This window comes from Aethalodelphis obliquidens, unplaced genomic scaffold (genome assembly GCF_003676395.1).
Source record: "Aethalodelphis obliquidens isolate GAN/ISIS:26980383/991018 unplaced genomic scaffold, ASM367639v1 scaffold64, whole genome shotgun sequence".
NCBI lineage: Eukaryota > Metazoa > Chordata > Mammalia > Artiodactyla > Delphinidae > Aethalodelphis > Aethalodelphis obliquidens.
Window position 1 is genome coordinate 192,156 of NW_020838008.1, and position 24,732 is coordinate 216,887.

The window sequence follows — 24,732 nt, forward strand, 5'->3', positions numbered from 1 at the left end:
CTCTGTTACCTTTCACCAGGTCATTCTAGGCCTCGGGGATGACTATTTCACAGTAATAGGTTGCCATTAGATTCTTCTCAATTGGGGCTTGTTTTAAAAGGTGAGGGGAAAAAGTGAGCATAAAGGAGATGAAGAATGAGGCAGCACCAAACTGACTGACTGATTAGAACAATTACGTGCTATTCTCTTTTCCAGATTCAGAAGTATTGCCAAGTCCTATTTCAGAAGAGCAGATGGTGTTTTGCTGCTGTATGACGTTACGTGTGAGAAAAGCTTTCTTAATGTACGAGAATGGGTAGATATGATTGAGGTAAGAATTCAAAACAGAGAACCAAAAAATTACATAGGAGAGCTACAGGCTGTCTCGGGAAATGCTGTTTCTCTTCTTTGTCAAAATGAACTCAATTACAAGCCACTGATCCAGGCTCTCAGGAAGAACTGGATGTGAGAAGTGGGGTTCCCAATGGCACTGGCAGTACTGGTCTCCTCCTCAGTAGCTGGGCAAGTTCCCACAGAGCTAAGGACACTACTAAAGTGAGCTTCTGGGGTGGGGAAGGGGGGGGAAACTCCTGGGTTTTCTTTTTTTTTTTTTTTTTGCGGTAAGCGGGCCTCTCACTGCTGTGGCCTCTCCTGCTGCGGAGCACAGGCTCCGGACGCGCAGGCTCAGCAGCCATGGCTCACGGGCCCAGCCGCTCCGCGGCACGTGGGATCTTCCCGGACCGGAACGTGTCCCCTGCATTGGCAGGCGGACTCTCAACCACTGCGCCACCAGGGAAGCCCTGTCTTCATTTTTAAAGGATGGTTTTTCTGACTCTATAATTATTTGCTGACTTTGTTATACAGCAGAAACTAACACAACATTGTAAAGCAATTATACTCCAATAAAGATGTTAAAAAAAAAAAAGAATCCATACCTAGACACATCATGGTTGAATTGCTAAAAGTCAAAACAAAGAGAAAATGTTGAAAGCAAGAGAAAAATCACTCATTGTGTACAGAGGAACCACAATACAATAATGACATCAGAAACGAGTCCAAAAGGCAGTGAAGTGGCATAATTTCATTGTTTTTGAGGCTCATTTCTTGATGCTGTATCAGGTGTGGTACCAAAGTGGATGAGCACCTGGATGTTTTTAGGCACCACAAAGAGTCATTTCTCAGTGAGGGCTGCTGCTTCGCTTGTTCAGGAGCTATAAACCTGTTTTTCTAGGCAGGTTGTCTTCTATTCTCATAGCCTGCTCAGGGGGATGCGTCCTTACTGCCCCCTTCGTTTTACAGATAGGGAAATGGAGGCAGAAACAGGAAGAGACTGCCTGATTTCATGCAGCCGGCGAGTGGCCAGGTGGTGGGAGGGACAGAGTCTCAAACTAAACTCTGCCTCTCACATCTTACATTCTGCCAGCCAGCTCCTCTATGAATGCCGGGACAGACAGTGCAACAGTATGCATATGCTGATTTGGGGAGCATTATCCTGAGAATCTGTTAATTTGAATGACTGCTCCTTGGCTCTTCACAAGAAAAGTGTTGACATTTAGGGCCTTCTGATCTTGCTTTTGTTGTAAGCCAGATAGCAGCGAGTGTGGAACTCTGAGACTCCATTTTTGTCCCATTATAGCTGAGGGAATATTTGTGTTTTGTACCTGCGATAATGAAGTTGACTTGTAATCACCACTGTTTGAGTGAAAATTATAGAAAATTATGTGGGCACTACAGCCAAATGTAATTCTGGGGTCGCGCCTCTTGAGTTTGGTATTAGTTTGTATAGTGGCAAGGGTGATGGAGTCAGTTTGGACCACCCCTGGCCCTTACAACATCTTATTTAACCTCTCTGAATTTCAGTGTTCTGATCTGGAAATGGGAGAAGGTTTGGCTCCTTTTAGAGATATTTTGAGGTTTAAAGATATTGTCTGTACATCATGTGGCATGTAAGGGGCATTCAGAAAGGGTAGCTGTTGTCATCATCAACCTCATAACTTGCCCAATGTTTCATGTATGCACAATTTCTTTCTTTTCTTCATGGTAGGATGCAGCCCATAACAGCATTCCTATCATGTTGGTAGGAAACAAGGCTGATCTTCGTGATGCTGCTGAAGCGGAAGGACAAAAATGTGTCCCAGGGTACTTTGGAGAAAAACTGGCCATGGTAAGAGTAAGAGTGGGTCCAAATTGGGAGGGACCTTTCACTTCTGTCTACATTTGCTGAAGAGGCTGTTTGACAAACTCCACTCTGTTTGATAAGTCTTCTGTCCCTATACAGGCAGAACTCCCAGTGGCCCCTATCCGTCCCATGAATGTAAATAATTATTCCAAGAGTTAAATCCCTTGTGGAGGTAAAACAATCACATGATCATCTTCCCCCACTGAGTACCAGTGAGAAAGAGGATGCAAAATTATTGTGTCTTCCTCCTCACTCTTCCCCAGTTCCTGGAATCCTTCTCTAGTCCTGGAACCTAGGTAGAGGAAGAAGAATGGGTGTCCTGTTTTGAAAAGATGGGTTTGGTTCCAGAGGGTCACTGTGCCAAGGGGCAGCAGATGGTGCAGTGTGTCATCTGGGTAAAGGGGTGAAGAGAATTGGAAGACTCATTCTTTCTTCTACGATTTGTAGTCAGTTGGAATAGTATAAAATTATTTTTGGCTATGCATTTGTACAAAGGATGGACCTCATTTCTGTCCAGATTATTACTGTGGGCAGTGTTTATTCTCTCATTATTATCATTGGGTCAGAATGCTATGTGGCCCTCTTATGACTTGTCTTACCCAAATAAGGAACCAGATGCTCCTTAGGTCAAATATGAAGTTCTTATCATAACAGTCCGATCTGACATCGCTATCATTGTTGTCTGTCATCAGCTTGAAAGGACTGCTCTATAACATATACATGTGAACTTTAAAAAGAAGTTTCCATTCCACTATTCTAAGTTGGAATTGTTTCTTGTTTTAAATTTTAGAACTGTGAGCCAAATATGATAAACATCAAAACTAGGCAGTGAAATATAGAAGAGATCCATTCAACACATATTTAATTGTATCCACCATGTGAAAAAGCACTTCATTGTGAGCTGAGCAAAGGGTAGAGAACAAAGGAAACCGTCCTTGTCCTCACGTAGTTTACTGTCTGGGGAAGACAGATGTTAAACCCACGAAATCCACATATTCCCCTAGAGAGCTCATAATTCCTGGCCACATGCCAATTTTATTGCCTCCCCCCAGTTTCTCAGATTTCCCAAGGTTTGCTTATTTATTATGCATCTCATGTCCTCCACCCTCCTGCATCCTCAAAGGCCATCTCTATTTCACCCTATAACATCCTGGCTATGAAATTCAGCAGCAGCACTACCCATTTCTACTAGAAATACATTCATTTGGGGTATTTTTTAGATTTTCTATGGATTTGGGGGCTCATGGGTAAAGGTTTCACGGTAGTCTTTCCCCATTGTTTGGTTCTTCCTTCTCTCCCTGCTCCAGAGCACCCATCACATCTTGCCCGTATCCCACACAGGACTGTGTTGCCCACACCCAGCCCCACAGCGCACATAATTCTCCTTTCCTAAAGGAAACTGTCTCCAGCTGTTAGACAAAGACACCCAAAAATAACCTCATCATTTACATCTGCGGCAAGTGCTATGCGGGAAAAATACATGCCTCAAGAGGTTTTACAGTAGGAAGACCTAATACCAACTTTTCAGAGTTAGAAAACACTTAATCTTAACTTCAAGGGAGGATTACCTAAAAATCTAGAAGGTAGGTAAAAGTCAGCCTGGGGAAAGAGTTACTAGGGATACAGGATAACCTAGGTAGTGGTAACAGCAGGTGAAAAGGTCCTGAGGTGGGAGGAAATTTGGAGTGTTGGGGAAATAGAGGGACGGCCAGGGTAACATGAGCACTGTGAGTGAGGGAGAGTGGTGGCAGGTAAAACTGGGAGGTTGGCTGGGGCCACGTACAAGCTAGGCCTTGTCGGCCAGGTAAGCATTCCAACATTGCTTGAGAGGGATGGGAAGCATCGAAAGGTCTGAAGCAGGAGAGTGATACGATCAGTGATTGTATGTATAACCACTGGGAGGTTAAGTAATAGACTAGAAAATGTCCATTGGTTTTAGCAACACAGAGGCTGCTGAATCTTGATAGGAAAAGATGATAGATTGAAGGGGGGGTGGGATGTGTGTTAGCTGCCAGCCAAAAGGAGACATATTTTTGATGGACATTTAATTCCTAAGTGGTTACCTTAAGCTAGCATTTTTCTCTCTCTCAAATTATTTGATAGAGAACATTTGGTAGTATGTGTGACACTTGGATATAAGAGCCTTAAACCATGAAATTTTGTATTGTGGGATTTTTTTTTTTTTGGATGCAAAATAAAAATCTCTGACTAGGAACTGTTCCTGGAATAAGTAGGCTCAAACCTGTTTTTTTTTTTAAAGTCTTGAAACTCAATCCAATTTCTTAACTATTAGTTTTAGCATACTCAACAGGGCAATATTTTTATTTTATTTTATTGGTTTTAAAAGCGAACATTCCAGGAAACCTAATCAAAGCCTTCATTTAATGGTATATATATGTTTTTTACAGACCTATGGGGCATTATTTTGTGAAACAAGCGCCAAAGATGGTTCGAATATAGTGGAAGCTGTTCTCCACCTTACTCGGTAAAGTTTTGCCTTATATTTGGAAAACTGGATGTAGGATTGAATTTTCACTTAGCTGTTGTATGTGTCAAATTTCTTGACCATAATGTGAATCTACATGGGAAAACACTCTTGTCTTTCAGTAGTGGCTGGAGAAACAAACATAGTTTTTATAAAAAACTGGTATGCTGCTTGTTCACTGTGAACATTGGCAAAATACCTCTACTGCCAAACAAAGCAGGTGCATCTGAGGTGTCACTGACATTTCTGCAAAATGTGCCCACAAAGCTAATAGTTGACGTGTGTGAATCACTTCTAGGAACCAGACTTTAAACACAGGAGACTATTATGAATATAACTATCTATTATATTATGACATTTTCCAAGGTAAAGGAAAAAGAACTCAACAAAACAAACTGTATATCATGCCAGTTGGAAGCACTTTGTTTACATTATTTAACCCAGGTAATTATTAAGCTAAGGCAATGGTGTTAATAATATATAACATTTTGGGATGTGGATTAGAATGAAAATTGCATCATTGAGGAACTTGGTTTTAACTGTATTTTAATCCTTGCAGTATTCTTAGGAAATAACAATGTTTTCTGCTGGATTTACTTCTTCTGCCTAGTTTTCTGCCACAGATGAAAAAATGATTCTTTGCTGATCTAAAGGGATTCAATACGCCCCCAAAAAAGAAAGAAAAAATATAAAAATGTGCATTAACAAAATCCAGCCAATGATCCTTAATTGCTGACAAAGCAAAAACATAATTTTAGGCAAATAGAGATTTGTGAGATCATTTGTGAGATTCTGATTTTATAAGAATCTTAACTTTAGTACAGTAAGGGGCTCCGTGCTACCTTAGCTTCAGGCAGGGAGTGCTGAATTGCTGCCTGGGCTGAGCAGGAAAGGATGCTGCAGGCCAGGTCCTCCGCATGGCTGCTGGCTTCTGCCCAGCACATTGGAGGACTGTAGTGTCAGGAAGCTCAAAGTCCAACCTTAAATCTACCCCGAACAGCTGTGGAGTCTTGACTAAGTCCCTGTCTTCCTTTAGGCATCTCTAATCTGTACAATGAGGGAAGGGGCTAAAGAAAATGATCCCTAAGGCCCCTTCTAGTTCTGACAGTCTATGATTCCGTATATAATAATAGCCTGGACTCTACTGAATAACATAATCACTATTTAACGCGGAATTGTCTTGTGGGGTCACATTACAGTTAAATGACTCCAAATTGCCCCGGTCACACCCAGAGTGCAGAATCGATCCTCTTTATTATATCATAAAGATAGGAGAGCCGACGACAGCCTTTTCCCCTGGTGCTCCAGCTGGCATGTTGGGTCAGCCCAGCAGCCTCCCTGTTTACAGTGTAGCTTCTTTACTTAAAACACCTGTGTGGGGCTCCCCTGGTGGCGCAGTGGTTGAGAGTACGCCTGCCGATGCAGGGGACACGGGTTTGTGCCCCGGTCCGGGAAGATCCCACATGCCGCGGAGCGGCTGGGCCCGTGAGCCACGGCCGCTGAGCCTGTGCGTCCGGAGCCTGTGCTCTGCAATGGGAGAGGCCACAGCAGTGAGAGGCCTGCGTACCGCAAAAAAAAAAAAAAAACCTGTGTGCAGGAGCATTCTGATAACAAGGTCACTTCTTGTGAATCACTTATCAAGGAGCTTTTTAAATTGTTGCTATTGCATTATGGGCTGGTTTGAGGCCTCTAGGTTTGTTATGTTAACAATGTGTTAAACAGGAAAATTATAAATAAACCAAACATGTAAAGACTTTAATTTGCTTTATACTGTGTCATCAGATTGCTTGTCAAAATACCCAAGTCTTAAATAAAAATGGTATCGTTTCCACAAGTGAAATTACCACTTTAAAAAGTTTTACAGCTTTCAGAATGTTATGTATAATAGTAACTCCCCTTCAAACCATGTTATGTCATAAAACTTGAACTAGAACAGTTTATGGGTTTGCACTGTCTGAAACAGTATTTGTTTTTGAAGGAAGGCCATAAATGTTTGGTTAACAACCTGAACTCCTCTGCTTTTTCTTGGAAAACCCTGTCTATCCCAGGAAAAGTTTCTCCTAGAAATGCAGTTTCCCTGTAGGGCTGATAGACATTCATTCCAACCATTGTCCACTGGTAAGTAAATCTGCCATCACTAGAGCCACAGGCTTTAAACATTTTTCAATAGATTCAAGTACAACAGGCATTAAACTGGTCAATGGCCTAAAATTTGAGAAAAACACGAAAAGCTCGGGCTGATGTATCAGTTCAGCGCCATTGCTGAGCCCATTGGGGATAAATCTGTCCATAAGATTGAGTCATTTAAAATGCAGTTGTTAAGTACATGGCAGTTTGGGGTGAGGTAATTTAATTTTCCCAGCCTTAAACCTGTTTTAGATGTTTGGAATTATATCTTCCTGATTTCCTTAAAGTGGGAGATGCTTGCATCTTTGGTAGATTAAAGAAACTGAAGGCCAGGTGAACAATATGGGTACCTATTTTTTCTCCCTTAATGTTTGCTTTCAATGTTCAGTAATGTCTGCATTATTATCATTTCTGCTCAGTATGAAAGCCCTGTAGAGATATCAGGTTATGTAAGATAGGCTGTGCAATTTAACATTAGAGAAAAAAAAGAAAACAAAATACATGACCAGGCAGCCATATGATATGTAATTTACAGAGGCCTTTTAGACTTTCCAGAAGGGAGAGATGTGAGTTGTCTTGTGAAGATGCTATGTTTACTAAACCCATTGTACAGATAAGAAAATTGAAAATTAGAATGCTTCATCAGCTTGCTCAAAGTGACACAGTACTAAATGGCAAAATTGGGACTTTTCACTACTCTGAATCTCTGGCTTGCCTTTTAAATGTTGGTAATCTCAGGATTCTATTCTGCACTCTCTTCCTCTTACTCTTTCTCTCTCTACCTAATGTCTTCCACCACCATGGTTTCTAGAACTGTGTCTAGAAGGTGACTTCTAATTTCTGTATTTTTAACTCCCATCTTTTTTTAAAATTCCACAACTATATTCCCACCCACCAACAAATGAAAATTCCATAGGCATGACTGATCCAACATATCTAAACCCTAATGTGTTCATTTTTCTTTAAAATTGTTCCTTATTCTATACTCCGGTTCTCAGGAAACTACTAACATTATAATTGAAAAAGAGTAACCTAGAGTCAGTCTTGACTCCTTCGTCTTTCTTCATCATCTGCCTCTAGTGGGTTCTGGGGCCCTACTGATTCAGTGACCTCTCTGCAATCTTCCTTCAATCCCTCCCCGCCCCCACCCTGTTCTGCTTCAGGCTTCAAAATTTCCTACCCCGTTTAGTGCAGGAGGGACCTAAGTTTCTGCCTCAGAGTTTCTCCAGCATCAGTTCATCCTCCACCCTGTAATCAGGGTAATCTCTGTAAATAAAAATCCAATTAAGACCTTCTTGCTTGCACCCCACATTGGTGCCCTACCTACAGCATAGAGTCCAGCCTCCTTAGCAAGTGGCTAATGGTCCCCCAGAGCCCAGTTCACCTACCTTTCTATTTGCATCTCTTATCTTGCTTCCCAAATGAATGATAATCTATAGACACAGCAAACTTTGCTTCTGGTCATAGCCAAGTTCTTTTATGCCTCTTTGCCTCTATACATGCTATTCCCTGCACCTGGAATCTCTCTTCCTCATTAAATGACAGTGAATTCCTATCCCACCAAGAGGTCGGCTCCACTGTGCTTGTGTGTTAGCGGCTCTCGGGGACCTGGTAATGATTTATTTAGAAGACATCTGGCTTTCTCTCAAAGCTCACTAGTTGAGAGGGACTTCCCTGGTAGTCCAGTAGTTAATACTCCATACTCCCAATTCCGGGGGCCCAGGTTCAATCCCTGGTCAGGGAACTAGATCCCGCATGCCACAACTAAAGATCCTGCATGCTGCAACTAAAAACATCCCGCATGCTGCAACTAAAGATCCCCTATGCCACAAGGAAGATCCCGTGTGCCACAACTAAGACCCGGCACAGCCAAATTTAAAAAGAAAAAAAAAAAATTTACAATTAAAAAAAAAAGCTCACTGGTTGAGGATCCCAGAGTTTGGCATAAATCGGACATTTGTTGAATGACCAAATGGTCAAGATTTTGCATTTGGAAGTTGTATTAGTTTTCTATTGTCACTGTAACAGATTCCTACTAGCCTAGTGCTTTAAGCAATAAAAATAATAGTTCTGGAGGTCAGAAGTCTGAACCAAGTCTTACAGGGTGTCATGGGGTTGAACTGTGTATCCTCCTTCTTTTCCTGAGTCTTTATTTCTTATCTGTGAAGGGAAGACATTGATGCTCACCTGTTACCTGTCAGCATGTGTGTGTATTGTGTGTATTAAATAAGGACTATGTGAAAACATGTAACATAGCATTTATTAACTAGTCTCCAGCAAGAACCAGTTTCCCTTTTGTTTCCTACTCACAGTGCAGTGGTTTTCAAAGGTTAGCACATATCAGCTCCTTTTGGGGCTGTGCTGACCAGTTTAGTAGCCACTAGCCACCTGAAGTGTGGCTAATCCAAGCTGAGATGTGCTGGATGTATTAAATAAATACTGGGTTTTGAAGACAGTATAAAAATTGTATTCAGACTATACTACAAAGCTACAGTAATCAAGACAGTATGGTACTGGCACAAAAACAGAAATATAGATCAATGGAACAGGATAGAAAGCCCAGAGATAAACCCATGCACATATGGTCACCTTATCTTTGATAAAGGAGGCAGGAATGTACAGTGGAGAAAGGACAGCCTCTTCAATAAGTGGTGCTGGGAAAACTGGACAGGTACATCTAAAAGTATGAGATTAGATCACTCCCTAACACCATACACAAAAATAAGCTCAAAATGGATTAAAGACCTAAATGTAAGGCCAGACACTATCAAACTCTTAGAGGAAAACATAGGCAGGACACTCTATGACATAAATCACAGCAAGATCCTTTTTGACCCACCTCCTACAGAAATGGAAATAAAAACAAAGATAAACAAAATTTTTTTTATTTGACCTAATGAAACTTCAAAGCTTTTGCACAGCAAAGGAAACCATAAACAAGACCAAAAGACAACCCTCAGAATGGGAGAAAATATTTGCAAATGAAGCAACTGACAAAGGATTAATATCCAAAATTTATAAGCAGCTCATGCAGCTTAATAACAAAAAAACAAACAATCCAATCCAAAAATGGGCAGAAGACCTAAATAGACATTTCTCCAAAGAAGATATACAGACTGCCAACAAACACATGAAAGAATGCTCAACATCACTAATCATTAGAGAAACGCAAATCAAAACTACAATGAGATATCATCTCACACCAGTCAAAATGGCCATCATCAAAAAATCTAGAAACAATAAATGCTGGAGAGGGTGTGGAGAAAAGGGAATGCTCTTGCACTGTTGGTGGGAATGTGAATTGGTACAGCCACTGTGGAGAACAGTATGGAGGTTCCTTAAAAAACTACAAATAGAACTACCATATGACCCAGCAATCCCACTACTGGGCCTATACCCTGAGAAAACCATAATTCAAAAAGAGTCATGTACCGAAATGTTCACTGCAGCTCTATTTACAATAGCCCGGAGATGGAAACAACCTAAGTGTCCATCAACAGATGAATGGATAAAGAAGATGTGGCACATATATACAATGGAATATTACTTAGCCATAAAAAGAAACAAAATTGAGCTATTTGTAATGAGGTGGAAAGACCTAGAGTCTGTCATACAGAGTGAAGTAAGTCACAAAGACAGAGACAAATACTGTATGCTAACACATATATATGGAATTTAAGAAAAAAAATGTCATGAAGAACCTAGGGGTAAGACAGGAATAAAGACACAGACCTACTAGAGAATGGACTTGAGGATGTGGGGAGGGGGAAGGGTAAGCTGTGACAAAGCGAGAGAGAGGCATGGACATATATACACTACCAAATGTAAGGTAGATAGCTAGTGGGAAGCAGCCACATAGCACAGGGAGATCAGCTCGGTGCTTTGTGACTGCCTGGAGGTGTGGGATATGGAGGGTGGGAGGGAGGGAGACGCAAGAGGGAAGAGATATGGGAACATATGTATATATATAACTGATTCATTTTGTTGTAAAGCAGAAACTAACACACCATTGTAAAGCAATTATACTCCAATAAAGATGTTTAAAAAAATTGTAAAATAGCTCATTAATATTTTTATTGGTAGCATGCTAAAATGGTATTTTTGTAGTACTGAGTTAAATAATATATGTTAATAAAATTAATTTCACCTATTTCTCTTTACATTTTTTACTGTGGCTGCTGAAGAATTTTAAATTACATACGTGAATTACATTCTATTTCTATTGAACAGCGTTGCTGTGCTGGGAATATGCCAATTCCCAGGATCTACTGCTTTGTAACAAGCCACCCAAAATGTAGTCGCCTAGAACAAGACCACTTTTTAGTTTTTGAAATTACCAGAAGTGACTGGATCTCACTGGAGGGTCCGTGACTGCTCTCCCTCGGGCGTCTCATGCATTTGCGGTCGTGGACACTGCTGTGGCTCGGTCTGATGTCTGCGGCCAGGGGGCTCCTCCCTGTGGCATCTCAGCCCCCTGGACCTCTCTGCTGCCCTCTCTCCAGTGAGGAACACTGGGCTTCGTAAATGGCAGCTCAAAATGGTCAGGCCTTATTAATGCCTGGCTTGGAAGTTTTAGCACACCATTTCCTCGCCATTCTATTGGTCTGAGCAGTCACAGAGCCAGTGCTGACCATGGGGGAGTGACACAAGCTTCACCACTTAATGGGGGGCACCAGACACTGACAGCGGAGGCAGAACTCTTGGGGGTTGTCTTGGGGACAAGCTGTCACACTCTCCTTACTCACAGAGTTTGCCATTCAGCTTGTCTAAGGTGGGACTTCAGGATGTGTGTATTTCACAAGCATCCCCAGGGATAGGAGACTTCCCTAGGGGGCTTTCATAAGATCATGGAGATCTTTGGTCCAGTGTTGCCTCTAGCAGTTATTTCTAAAAGAAATTTAGGAAGAGGCAAAAGGAAGACATTTTTTCTGGATTTTAACCATCTGTTGTTATCTCCACGATCTTGTATAATTACAGAATGGTTATAAAGTCAATGTTAATGTTAAGCCTTAGCTGGGGGTGGGAGCCAGGTTCCAGAGTCCTAAGGAGTGACCTGTGCGTGTGCAGACTATAAGCCATGCAAAACCACAGGAGAGAGCAAGAATAGTCTGTGTGTGTGCATGTGAGTGTGTGCACACGTGTATAGGCACCTGGGCGTGTGTGTGTGTGTGTGCGCGCGCGCGCATGCATGAGCGTGTGGCCTGGTACTGAGAATGTGAGCACTGGAGCCCACCTGTGTGGCCACTTCTCCAGCTGTGTAACCTAAGGGAAATTTCTTAACTTTTTTTTGCCTTTTTTTCCTCACATAAAATGGGGCACAACAAAATCATATAGTTGTTGTGAGGATTAAATAGGTCAACACCTACAAAGCACTTAGAACACTGTCTGGATGGCACACAGCAAGTGCTCAGCAGTGCTCTTTTATTTCTACAGAGTTGTTTATGGTTCAGTTTTATACCTCAGTAATCTCCTTTCTCTCTGTGTCTCTCTCTCTCCCTCCAGGGAAGTGAAAAAAAGAACTGATGAGCATGACAGCAAATCCATTACCAATCTGAGTGGGACCAGTTCCAAAAAGTCAACCCAGATGAAGAATTGTTGCAATGGTTAAATCCAAAAGATCCTTGGCCCACGAAGCCTTCATTCCCAGAGTACTGAATGTCCGTGACTTATCTGCTTCCTACATGGAGTGGTACGTCCTACAGGCCCTGTCGTATGGAGAGTTACAGTGTGGGAAATCTGAACTGTGCTCTCAGGTCCCTCCAGAACCTCGGCTCTTTTTTGCTATGTTTCAATGAGTGATTTGGGCCCCCTGGTTAAATATACCTGTCTTATCCTTACAAAGTCTTAATAGATAGTGTGTAAATGTTTTTAAAGGGGTTAAAAAAAAAAAAAAAGCACATGCTCAGATCAGAGCTATAAAAGAAATTCACTGACGTAATTAGGTTCATGTGGTAAATAACCTATGACATTTACTTCCAATATTCAATACTAGCAAACTAATAAAAGGGGGTTACCATCCTAGCTTTGCTGTAAACTAGCCTTGTGGTCTCAGACGTGTTGCCAACCCACATTAGATCCATTTCCTCATCTGTAAACAAGCAGCTTATAGCCTTTCAGGCCTAGGCCCTCTCAGCTCTGTAGCTCTTTTAAGGAGTGAGAAGGAGAGCATGATGGCCCACAGTTAATAAGGACTCTGCTTGTCTGTACTTTTAATTTTTATTTTTTTATTTATTTTTTTGCCATACGCGGGCCTCTCACTGTTGTGGCCTCTCCCCTTGCGGAGCACAGGCTCCGGACGCGCAGGCTCAGCGGCCATGGCTCACTGGCCCAGCCGCTCCATGGCATGTGGGATCTTCCCGGACCGGGGCACAAACCCGCGTCCCCTGCATCGGCACGCGGACTCTCAACCACTGCGCCACCACGGAAGCCCTGTCTGTACTTTTAAAATATTGGGGTATTAATTTTTCTCACTTCTTGTACAAGAACAGAATTTGAGAAAAAATGGTAATGTTTTAAGCTCCAGTGGAGACAGAAAAATCTATTTTTTATATATAAAGAAAGAAAACAAAATAAGTGTTTTGGGGGACAAAAATAGTTTGTATATAAAAGAGGGTATTTTTTAATCTCAGAATACTTATAAAGTCAATGGTTTGAATTCACTGTTAAAAATTCTAATGAAAAAATATAAAGCGACATGCAACTGAAAATACAATGCCCAGGAAAGTTGTCACACTTCACTTAAAAAAAAAAACACCAGCAAGAGACTGCCAGGGGCTGGTAAAAGGGAGGAACTGAGAGTGACTACTAATGGGTCTATGGTTGCTTTGCGGGATGATGAGAATGTTCTGGAATTATATTGTGGTAATGTTGCACAACTTGGTGAATATACTAAACCCCACTAAACTGTATACTTTAAATGGTGAATTTTATGGTATGTGAATTATATCTCATTCAAAAAATACACTAGTATTGATTTAACATTTTGCTGAATGAAAATATGCATGCTCAAACCTCCCCATGGTTTACCCATGGTTTAAGAGTATAATCTCCAGAATAATGCAAATCCCCTAACTCCCTGGTTGCCAGCATTCTCCTCCTTAAATAATGAACAGTGAAAGAAACGTTATGTGTAGTTTTGGAAAATCACCTCTTTTGAAGAGGAATTGTGGTTAGGGTACAGGTAACTCAGAGTCCTTTGTTTCAGGTGATTAGGGACTCATCCTCACCAACAGCCTGATAGGTTTTGCCCTCCTAGAAGCCGTACTGCCTCTCAGACCTCCCCACTGAAATGTCTCCAAAGCCAAAGGAGTCAGTACCTGACCCCAGGGTGGGTCAGCAAGGCATGCTCTTTGGTTTTTGGTTTTGGTTTTCAGTGGCCTGAACCAGCTAAGTTATTCCCAACTAGAGTCTTGAACTTACCTTTGTTCATAGGTCCAGGCCCCAAGTAGCCTGCTGAAAAAACTTAAATAATACCTCTTATTTATTGTAATACATAAGCTAAAAACATCCCTCTTGTAGAATTAAAACAATTCTATTGATGATTTTTATGATCATGTTAGCACACAGAGATTATAATTAGCCACAACGTCCGTTTAGCTTTTCAAAGTGTGCCTTCTCTCTACTGGTGAGATCTAGTTGGGTTTGTTTTTTTTTTTACTGGAAAGTTGGTTCTGTCCTCAACAACTCTACCATGGATTCCTGTTTTCTATTTTTTTTGGTCCCAGGAGAAAAAAAAGTTTACATTTTTTACCAAAAAGAATGCCTTGCTGGTGGGGAATTGTCAAACTGAACCAGGGAGGGATGGTTATTTTTGTGCCATGGTGTGATGAAAGTTTTGCCACTGCTGTTTGCCTAGGTGGCATCTATGGAGCCTAGGTTAGAATAGGCCTGACACCTATGTGTTGATATATGGTACTCAAGTTTAGGTGTTTGGTGCAATTGCACAAAACTGTGTTGGTATACATGTTATTGTGTTGTCTTTATTTATTTTCCCACAAAGTGTCTATATTTGTCTTACAATCTGTATATGATAGTATACCTTTGATACAGAAGTATTATCTTGGTCTTTGCTTCTGGGTTGTACAGCCAGTGCACCCAAATTGATTAGATTACATAGGTGCCTGTGATAAACAAAGCAATCATCTTTAACTAATTGAACCTGAATAGATATTTTTGCAACAAAATCCAAATTAGAGACTTATAGCTCCATTAGAGACTTATAGCTCCGGTTAGCAATCTTGTTTAAAGAAAAGCTACTTATAGCTCTTTCAGTTGCCTTGCTAGGAAACCAAGATTATTACTAACATTTGACTTCGTGAAGGTGTTCTCAAATTTAGAGTATATTTTTGGTAAGAACAAAAATAACTAATGTTTTTAACTTGAACTTAATTTGCTACACTTGCATAGTTGTATGCAAGTAACTCACCTTGTCTCAATTTTTCCTTGGAGAGCTTTTAAAATCACAGTTAAACTACACTCTTTTTTATGTATCCTGACACAATGGATAATATTTTAGTTTTGTCATGGAAAAGAACATTGGCTATGGAGACATTTTTCACTGTTAACTTTTAGCCTCATGCATTTTCATAATTTATTTTTTCCACTTGCTGCTTTATATGACATATATGACATTTGATTATTTAATACTAAATGTGATTTGCATGAAGCCAAACCGTACAACCCTCTTGCTGAAGATAAAATTGAGTTTAAAGATATTTATTTTCATATTTGTACAGTGATTGGCTTCAGAGTCACTTTTTTTGTGGGCTTTTATTGTATATGTGTATGAGAAATTTCACATGTATATATTAAGAAGGCCTCTGAGTACTGAATAATTATTTTATGATTTTGATTTACATGGTTGACATTTTCATGGTATCGGCTATATTTCGTTTATACTGTTTATTTCTCTTCAAACCATTAATAATTATCCCGTAAAGTGTAATTTGTATAGCAATGCAAATGTCTAAGGAACTACAAGTATTTTCTACATATAAATTCAATAAAGCATGCTTGCTTTGGCCTTCTGGTGTTTCCTTCAGCTTTGCTGCAGGCATCGCTGAAGTAATTTTAGTCCTACGATGTGCCTACGTGAAACCCTGCTGAGAGAGAAAAGGATGGACACATGGTGTGTGGTACTGTGGCACATCATGTCATCTCGGCCAGCGGGGCTACAGGTCGACCAGCTTGGGGTGTGACAGCCAGCAACAGTAAGGCTTTCGTAGAAAAATTTCAGTACGTGCTCTGGCAGTTCTCATGACCTCAGGGGTTAGGCCCCTCCTCTGACACCCCTGCGTGGCCCCCCCACCCTGCCTAGCTAACTCCGCTCATCCTTCTGCTTTAGTTTAAACATCACTTCCTTCAGGAAGTTTCCCTTCTCAACCCCAAACCAGGATGAGGCTGCCTGCTTTCACCTGTAGAGCCCCCTTCCTAACTGGTCAGCATCCTTATTGCCCTCATACTTGTTTAACTAGACATAGCCTCTGAGCTTTATCCCTCTTGTCTGCTGCTGCCTCCCCTCTGCTATACACAGTGCTTGAATGGGAAATCAAAGAATTAACTGTTTAAAGGCAGGCTTTGTAGAGTTTCTGCAGACACACATACACAGAGACATACATACACAAGGACAGTATAAATAAGAGGCAACATATTTTGGTGGCCACAGGTCTGAGCTCTGCAGCCAGCCTGCCTGGGTTTGAACCTGGCCTCATGTACCTACTAGTCGGTAACTGTGAATAAGGGGCTTAATCTTTGTGTACCCCAGCTTCTTCATTGGTAAAATAGGGGTGACAACAGTACCTTTCTCATGGAGTGGTTGTGAGGACTAAATGTATGTTTGGAAAGGGCTTAGAATAGTACCTGGCATTTTGATCACCCTCAATGAAAAAAGAAAAACTTTTGAAAGCACCACTGATCCCATTGGTCTTGCTCAGGGCCCTGGGTACTACCATCAATATGACAGAACTCCCGAAATTTACCAGATTACTTTGAGGAATGGGGCATTGTAGAGGATTCACTTGGACACAAGTTCATTTACCTCCCACGTATATTCTTGATATTTCATTAGGCACAAAGTTGGGGTATCATATAGGACAGAATATTCTGTAAAGAGTAGATTAAAAGAGAAGGAAATCATTGAGAGAAAAATGAGGGCCTGAAAGTTAGAATGGAAAGTTGTGAATGGAGTCCTCATAAGCGTATGCTCTCCGTTTATTAAGGGGTGACTGGATGAAGTAGTTGAAAGGACGAAGAATGTAACAGAGCTCTGACTGGGCTTTCAAATCTAAATGACAGTAAAAATGGTGGTGGGTATTGGGGTTATTTAAATGGAAACTAACCTTTATACTATGACCAATAGCCTGTTGACAAGGATTTCCTGTGTATATATCCAAAAGTCCACAGGATGGGAATGAATCTCCAACAAAGCATATTGTTTTGCAAGCCTTAAAATAAAAAATAACATCTTTTCTTTCCAGATCTAGACATTAAGATGTTTTCATAGCTGAAAATGGAAAATAGGCACAAATGCTTCAACTTGAATTACAGGTTAAGCTAAATTTTCAAGTGCAAAATTCTAAGAATAATTACCCAGTTTTAAATTTTTTCTGCATATCAGGTTTATTTGTGAATTTATATTTCTTAAATTTCTGTAGAATGGGAATTTAGTTGTAAGGCCCTTTAACTCGTGACCTCTCAGGCTGGCAGTTCAGGAACCATGTTTCGTGGTATTTGACATACATTTTTATAGAGTCCCTGACTGTCCTTAGGATTTGAGCTTTCTGAAAATTCCTCAATCCCAGTTTTCTGGCACATCTTCCCACTGCTGTGCAGCAGGGTAGAACTCAAGAGCTGGATAAAGATCTCTTCAGAGGAAGTTCTATGAGTTCCAGTGTACTTTTAGGAGTAAAACTAATGCTCTTTAATTCGCCACAAATATCTTCTCTTCTTGATCAGTCATTTCAGAAACAGATATATTTACTTAGATAATATCCCAAAATTTCTTAACATGACCCCTCAGGCCCTCTGTGATCTGACTCCTAACTGTTCCTTTGCTAATTCAGTTATGTTTATTGAGCCTGACTGTGTCATGGGTGCAATTCTAGACCCAGGGGATGCAGAGTGAGTAAGATCTGAAGCCGACTGCGTTCTGGTGGAGGCTGACAACAAACTTGTAAACAAATAAAGAAGATCCACATTCTGCCTCCTCCCCCTCTTTCTCCACCCCAAAGTCCCCAGTCGGGCACAGGAAACTGTCCCTCCGTCAAGCCTTGCTCTCTCCCCTCCAGCCCTTTACTCAGCTCCACTCTCTGCCTGGAACACCACTCTGTCTGCTCTCGTCATCTGCTTGCCCAACTCCTGTCTGTCCTGCACATCTCATTTCAGAGACCGCTTCCTCCCAGCAGCTCTACCCAACCCTGGGGTCTGAGCTAGAGCCTCTCCCCCATGATTTCTACCCCCAGTGCCCATGGTAGACTTGGTGAGACTGCATGTGTCACCAAGATGAGCAGGTTACTTGTGTGCCTGGCATGCTGGATGATTTCTGTCTCCTGCAGCCCTTTAGACTTTACTGAGTGGGGGTAACCTTTCCCCACTCTCAGTGCACACTTCAGCAGCCTCATGACTTAAGATTCCTCTAGATCAGGGTCTCAAGGGTTTTTTTAATGTCACAGACTCCTCTGAAGCTGAGGAGCCCCTTGGAATAATGTTTTTAAATGAATAAAATGAAATACATAGGATTATTAAGGAAACCAATGATACTGAAAGACTGTTCCCAGTCACAGATACCAATAATCCTATTGGGGTTTGTTGCTAGCATTTTAATATTAAATGAAATGCTAAATTCCAATCAGAGTTTAGTAAAAAATAAACATGTAATTTTTTCCCATTCAAGGTAGAAATATAGATTTTTATCCATAGACCCAATGGGTCCATGGCCCTAAGTAAGAACCCCTGCCCTGGGTGAGAAGCTGCAAACATAGTATATTCAGAAAAGAATTCCCACATAGTAATCAAAACTCCAAGCTTGACTTAGTGGTATTAGTCCTCTCCCTGATCCAGTTCAGTTCTGCTTCAGCCTGGAAGCTCGCTGTGGGAAGCGGGGATTGGTCCCCCTGCTCTGTCCTACATCCCTGACTACCACTTACTGGTGATACACTCCCCTCCAGGTTCCAAGCAAGGGGAGCGTGATGTTAACATTATAGATGCTGTTTTATATGTTAGCAAGCCAAATCTCACAGAAGAAAAAGAATGCACGTGGCCAATTGTTCTTGACCATCAAGTGTGCTGAAGTTTAAGGATAAAATGTGGTCCTTGCAGGAATGTGTAGTAATCCACCTCCTGCCTTTATAACTGCAGCTCTGAAACTAGTCTGATTTAATCATCCCTCTTATAGCCATGAATATGGGCTGAGGAAGTAAGAAAGGTTAAAGATTGAGGATAATTGGGTTAAGAAGCAGAAATAGTGAATGTTTTCTGGGGTGAGATGGCATAGCATTTTTCTCCTCTCTAAAACCCCACTGAAACTAGAATCAAATGGGTTTTTCTTTTAAAGATACAGAGCCACAAAGGCAGAAGACAATAGGAACAAAATAATGAAGCTGGAGAGTAGATGGAAAACTTGGAACCGAGTTAACAACCTAAGAAAGCTGAATTCTAAGCTAGTGGGGGAAAGCTGAGAGCAATCTAGGTTTACATTGCCAATTTCCCAAAGGCAGAAGCACGTACCTCTGGAACTGGGAGTATAAGGGAAGGTGGGGTGAAAGTAGTTTGAGAAGCAGTTTTATCCTTAAATATTGTTCTCTCATGCTACGCCACTACTACTCTGACCAAAGTCTGGAGATGTATTTTCTGGAGTAAAACAGGGATGCTAGATTGGGGGCTATATAAGGCACGGTTGAGTGTGTTGGTACTGCTCAAAAAGCAGGGGAGTTAAATGACAATATGTAATCTGAGCGCTCAGTGCTAAAAGCTAATACTACCCACTCAGCTTTCAGAACACTGATGCTTTTATCTTCCAGAGATTGAAAGACTTTTCCCTGGAGTAATGACCAGATAAGAGGAAAGACCTTTTCTAAGAAATGCACCCTGCCTCCATCACCCTACAGTAAAGTTCAAAGTTGGCAAGTCGTTCCCATCACTCAGAACTTTCAATCAGGATGTTAGCTCCCCTGAACACCTGAAGGATCACTGGATTTTTGTGGAAAGGTTCTAACATGGAAAACAGAGACCAAATAAAACAGAAAAAATATCAACTTAGGGAAACAGAGCTTATGCAGAGAAAAAAATCTATCATTAATATATTTAGAGAGATAGACAAAACTACTGCAGCCATGGAACAAGAACAAGATACTATCAATAAGGAACATTCATAAATCAAAAATAAGATCTTAGAAATTCAAAACATGACAGCATAAGTTTACAAAAAAGTAAACAATATAGAGTTTGAAAGACAGATTTGAGGAGTCTTACAGAAAGAAAAGTGCAAAGAAAGAGAAACCAGGAGAGGAAGGAAGTCCAATATCCAAAAATAGCTGTTACAGAAGGAGACAACAGAGAAAGCAGGATAACACAATCAAATGTCAAAAGCAATTGATAGAATCTCCCCTCTCTGCTCCCTGTTGGTTATTGGTTAGATCTTTCTGGAGAACTCACCTAGGAGGCTGCTGTAGCTCTCTTGCCTATATCCCACTTCCACTGCCTAACAGCTGCATGGAATGAATGACACCTGGAATGAAGATCACAGCAGGACATGGAGAGGGGCTTGTCCCCCACCCCCAAGGGTAGGCAGGGACAGAAGCAGAGAGGAAGACCATGTAGATGGGGGTCTGAGTACCTGGGGCAGAAGCTGGGATGTTCCTAACCAGGGCATGTAAGGGAGAAAAGCCAATCTGCTTTGCACTCAAAGGAGCTTAGAGCCAGGAAGCCAACTCAAGGTCCAATACTTTTGGAGGAAGGAGCTGAGTAAATCTCAGCTGCAATCTGTTTGCCCATAAAAGAGCAGTGGGTTTAGCATTGAAGCTTCTGGGAAAGAACCACAAACACAAGAGGTTTTCTAAACATAATGGGTTGGCCAAAAAGTTCATTCGGGTTTTTTCCATAAAATGTTATGGAAAATACCTGAGCTGGTCGAGTTCCTGCCAGCAGCCTGTACTCAGCCCTGCGCGGTGTCTCATTTCTACACCACCTATACCTGGGATCCGTCACCACTTTCCTCCTTTCCACCAGCCTTGCCTCCCTGAATATTCATGTATCCTTTTATATATACTTATTTTTATATATGTATATTTATATGTATTTCATGTACATTATATGGTGCTAAACTCAGTCGGCTGTATCCCCTCCCAGGATTTGCCTGGTGCCTTCCCCTTAGAGGATGACTCCTGTCCTTTCCCCAACCAAAGACTGCAACATATAAGCTTGCCAGCTCCAGCCCTTCATTCCTGTCATCCTTCCCCATTTCTTCATTACGTCCCACTGCATTTCAGAAAGCACCAGAACTACTCACCTTGACTGTCAAAAGAAAACTTTAAGGCTTTAGAAACTGTCCTGTCCCATTAACCAGACCAGAAAGTGGCCAGGAATCTAGAATTTAATGCCACACCTAAGTCTTTAACAATCAGATAAAAGGCTCAGAACTGAACAGAGTCTGTGGCCCCGTCACCTCTTTCTGAAGATGTCCAATAATTGGCTATTTCAGAGAAATATCTGTTTATCATTCATGTAAATATGTGAAATTCTCTAAAACCCTTGGATTGAAATGGAGAAAGCTGGGGAGGGAGGTGGCTGAGAGGCAAGCTGAGATCTGTAAGCATCTACTAAGAAATGTAAGCCCCTCCAAACTACTTGTTGTCTCCATGCTCCCTCACTCACAGACTGAATGAAGTTCCTCCTACAGACTGTTTTAGGAGGTCATTCTGAGACATTCCTAGAGCTCCTTCCTGCTTCTTGTTCAGTCAGCCTGCATCCCACCCCCACCCCCAGCACCATCACCGGATGGGTGATCCACCACCACCGGCAGCCTGGCCGCAGAATGGATCTCTGAATGGTGGCAGTCACATTCCCTTGACCTCCTGAGAAGGCATAAGCGGACCCTGTCCTAGCTTCTTCTGTTAACTGGGTTGGAGCAGGAACTTGTCTCCCTGGAAGGAAGGCTGGAACCCCAGACCCTTCAGAAGGCCATGGCAGAACAGCATAGCTCAGGGCTGTGCTTGTTCCACTCGATGTAGGTTAAGTATAAGTAAAAGATTCGGCTCACCCCTTTCCCTTTGGAAGGAAACTTCTGGCTGAAGTGGCCAAAGAATGATTTCAGAGAAAGATGATAAACATGAACAAAGGGCAGCAAAACTACAACACAAGCAAAACATTACAAAATCCTTGAGCATGTGGTTTTTACAATTTTCAGGCCAAATGTGTGACCCTTGGAAAGGATGCAAATTCTAAGGTCAAAGTCACAAGGATGGAATGTGGAAAAAATCATCAGAGTTAGAATCCTAACTCTGACATTTGACAAGTTACTTAACATTTCTGAGCCCCAGTTTCTTCATCTGAGAAAGGGAGAATAACTGTACATCCATACCCAAAACATCATTCACTGTTAATGTGCTGGTAATTCCCAAAGCCACTTCTCTGCACTATCCTTTCCTCTGAGCTCCAATCGTACAGCCAACAAGCAGGGGAAGCTCCATCTTGCTCCAAAGACAATGCAAATTAATTCAAATTTTCCAAACGTCCACCACCCCACCAAACTCTTTTCTAATGTCAGGGAATGGATGTCACTATACATCTACTCAGACCATACACCGAGTCAGTCACTGGGTTCTAATTTTGGTATCAAGTTGCCCCTTTTCCTCTATTTTTTACTGCCTCTGCTTATAGTTCAGTTTCTCACTCTTCCTTTCCTGAATAATTACAATAGAGTCTCATATCCCCAGGGCTTAGAATAGTGGCTAGTGTACAGCAATACCTTAATAGTACTTGAATCAATCCAAAGTCTGGACTGAGGGGGCAGATAAATTACTGCATCAGTGTGATGAGTGCTATGGTATGTGAGGTCCTGCCACAGGAGGAAGTAGTCAGCTGATGAGGAGGACTGTAGGATCACATAAAGGGGTCACAATGAAAATGACCTTGAGAGGCATCTTGCATTTAACAATTAAAATATTTGAGTACTTACTATGTGCCAGGAACTATGCCAGACATTAACAGTCACCAAGACACAGGCCTTGCCTCCATGGAGATCATTATCTTGTGTAGTAGAAAGTCTCACATGCGCAGATTGTCTAATCAAAATATACACTTGGATGTCCAAAGTTTATCTCAAAAGTGAACTAATTCCCTGTGCCACCACTGCCACCACCCAATCACACGTACCAAACCTGCTCCAATCACAGTATTTCCCACATCAGTTAATGGCACCTTTCTCTTGCCAGTTTTTCAGGCCAAAAATATTGGTGTCATCCTTGATTTTATTTCTAACAATCTGCTTCTGATCCATCAGTAAATCCTATTATCCCTAGCTTCAAAATGAATTCAGAATATAACCTCTTCTTGCCTCCTCTGCTACTATGATTACTGCAGTAGTTTCATAACTATAATCACTCTGCTTCTTTCTGAGACCATGAGAATGTGGTCTATGTTGAGGATAGGCCATGTCTATCCTCAACATAGAAGCCTTATAGTGCTCAGGGAGGGTACTGGCTACAGATGATGGACAGATGGATGGATAGATAGACAGACAGAGGTATAAAAACCAAGAGACCAGGTAAGGTCACCAAAGGAATGAGTATAAATGAAGGAGAGATCTAAAGACTGGGCTCTGGGACATTCCAACATTAAGAAATTGAAAGGGAGGGACTTCCCTGCTGGTCCAGTGGTTAAGACTCCACTTTTCTACTGCAGGGAGCACAGGTTCTATCCCTGGTCCGGGAACTAAGATCCCACATGCTGTGAGGTGCAGCCAAAAAAGCAGAAAAAAGAAAGAAACTGGAAGGGAAAAGAGGAACCAGTAAGCAGAGGAGGCTGAGAAACAGTAGCAGGGAGGAAGGAGGAAATCCAGAAGAGTGTGACATACTGGAAGCCAAGAGGGGAAAATATGGCAAGGAGAAAGTGATCAACTGCATGAAAAATTCTGAATTGGCCAAGTAAGATGAGAATCCAGAGTTGAACACTAGATTTAGCAACACAGAGCTCACTCATGGCTTTGAGAACAGACTCACATGTGATGGAGGTGAAGGCATGACTGGGGTGGATTCAAAGGAGAATGAAAGAAGAGCAGTTGCTGATAGCAAGTGTAATCAATTCAAGGAGGTTTGTTCCACAGAGGTGCAGAAAAACAAGGATACAGCTGTAAGAGGAAGAGGGGCGCAGAGAGGGGTTTTTTTGAAGGTGAGAGACAAAGTATTTGATGTTGACATAAATGATGCACTTGAGGAGTGATAAACTGATGATGCAGGAGAGCAAAGGGAGAATGCTGGAGCCCTGTGGTGGTTACAGGTGAGGGGATGAGAGCAAATGTCCAAGTCCAGGAGATGGCCTTGGAAAAAGCACAGAAACTTTGCTGGTGGTTAATAGAGAGAAGGAAGCATTAATGAGGTAAGACTTTGAGTATTAGAAGAAAGATTGCTCCCGCATGTACGACAGTGTGGGCAAAAACTCAAAAGGGTAAGTGAGGAGCTGGGAAGGGACCATGGCTGGGGGTGGATGGAGGGGTATGAAGAACCAAAGCTGAAAGCCACAGGTGGAGACAGATTTTGGAAGTTACGAGGGCAAACTACTATTACAGCGTACGCAGTGGGTGTCCAAGGTGGCTGATGCTGATCATGTGTGTGAAGAAGGTGCTCTTGGAAGACAAGCAGCAAGAAAGATTGCAGAGAGGTTCTAGATGCAGGCAGCCTTGCGCGTGAGGCTAGAGGCACAGTGCAGGTGTGGCATCCTAGTGTCCATCCAGAGACTGGGGATGTCTGAG

General features: G+C 41.8%; 1 protein-coding gene across 2 annotated transcripts in view; it reads left to right on the forward strand.

Annotated features, from left to right (window-relative positions):
* RASEF (RAS and EF-hand domain containing) overlaps nucleotides 1-12,648 on the forward strand; it is a 69,587-nt gene extending 56,939 nt beyond the window's left edge. The window contains exons 14-17 of one of the 2 annotated variants that reach the window (XM_027089007.1): nucleotides 196-310; nucleotides 2,024-2,143; nucleotides 4,567-4,643; nucleotides 12,273-12,648. In XM_027089007.1, coding sequence (XP_026944808.1) covers nucleotides 196-310; nucleotides 2,024-2,143; nucleotides 4,567-4,643; nucleotides 12,273-12,378 — 418 coding nt within the window. In that variant the 3' untranslated portion in view covers nucleotides 12,379-12,648. The remainder of the gene's footprint in view (nucleotides 1-195; nucleotides 311-2,023; nucleotides 2,144-4,566; nucleotides 4,644-12,272) is intronic. The other variant, XM_027089008.1, reaches the window with a different exon arrangement.
* The last annotated feature ends 12,084 nt before the right edge of the window (nucleotides 12,649-24,732 follow it).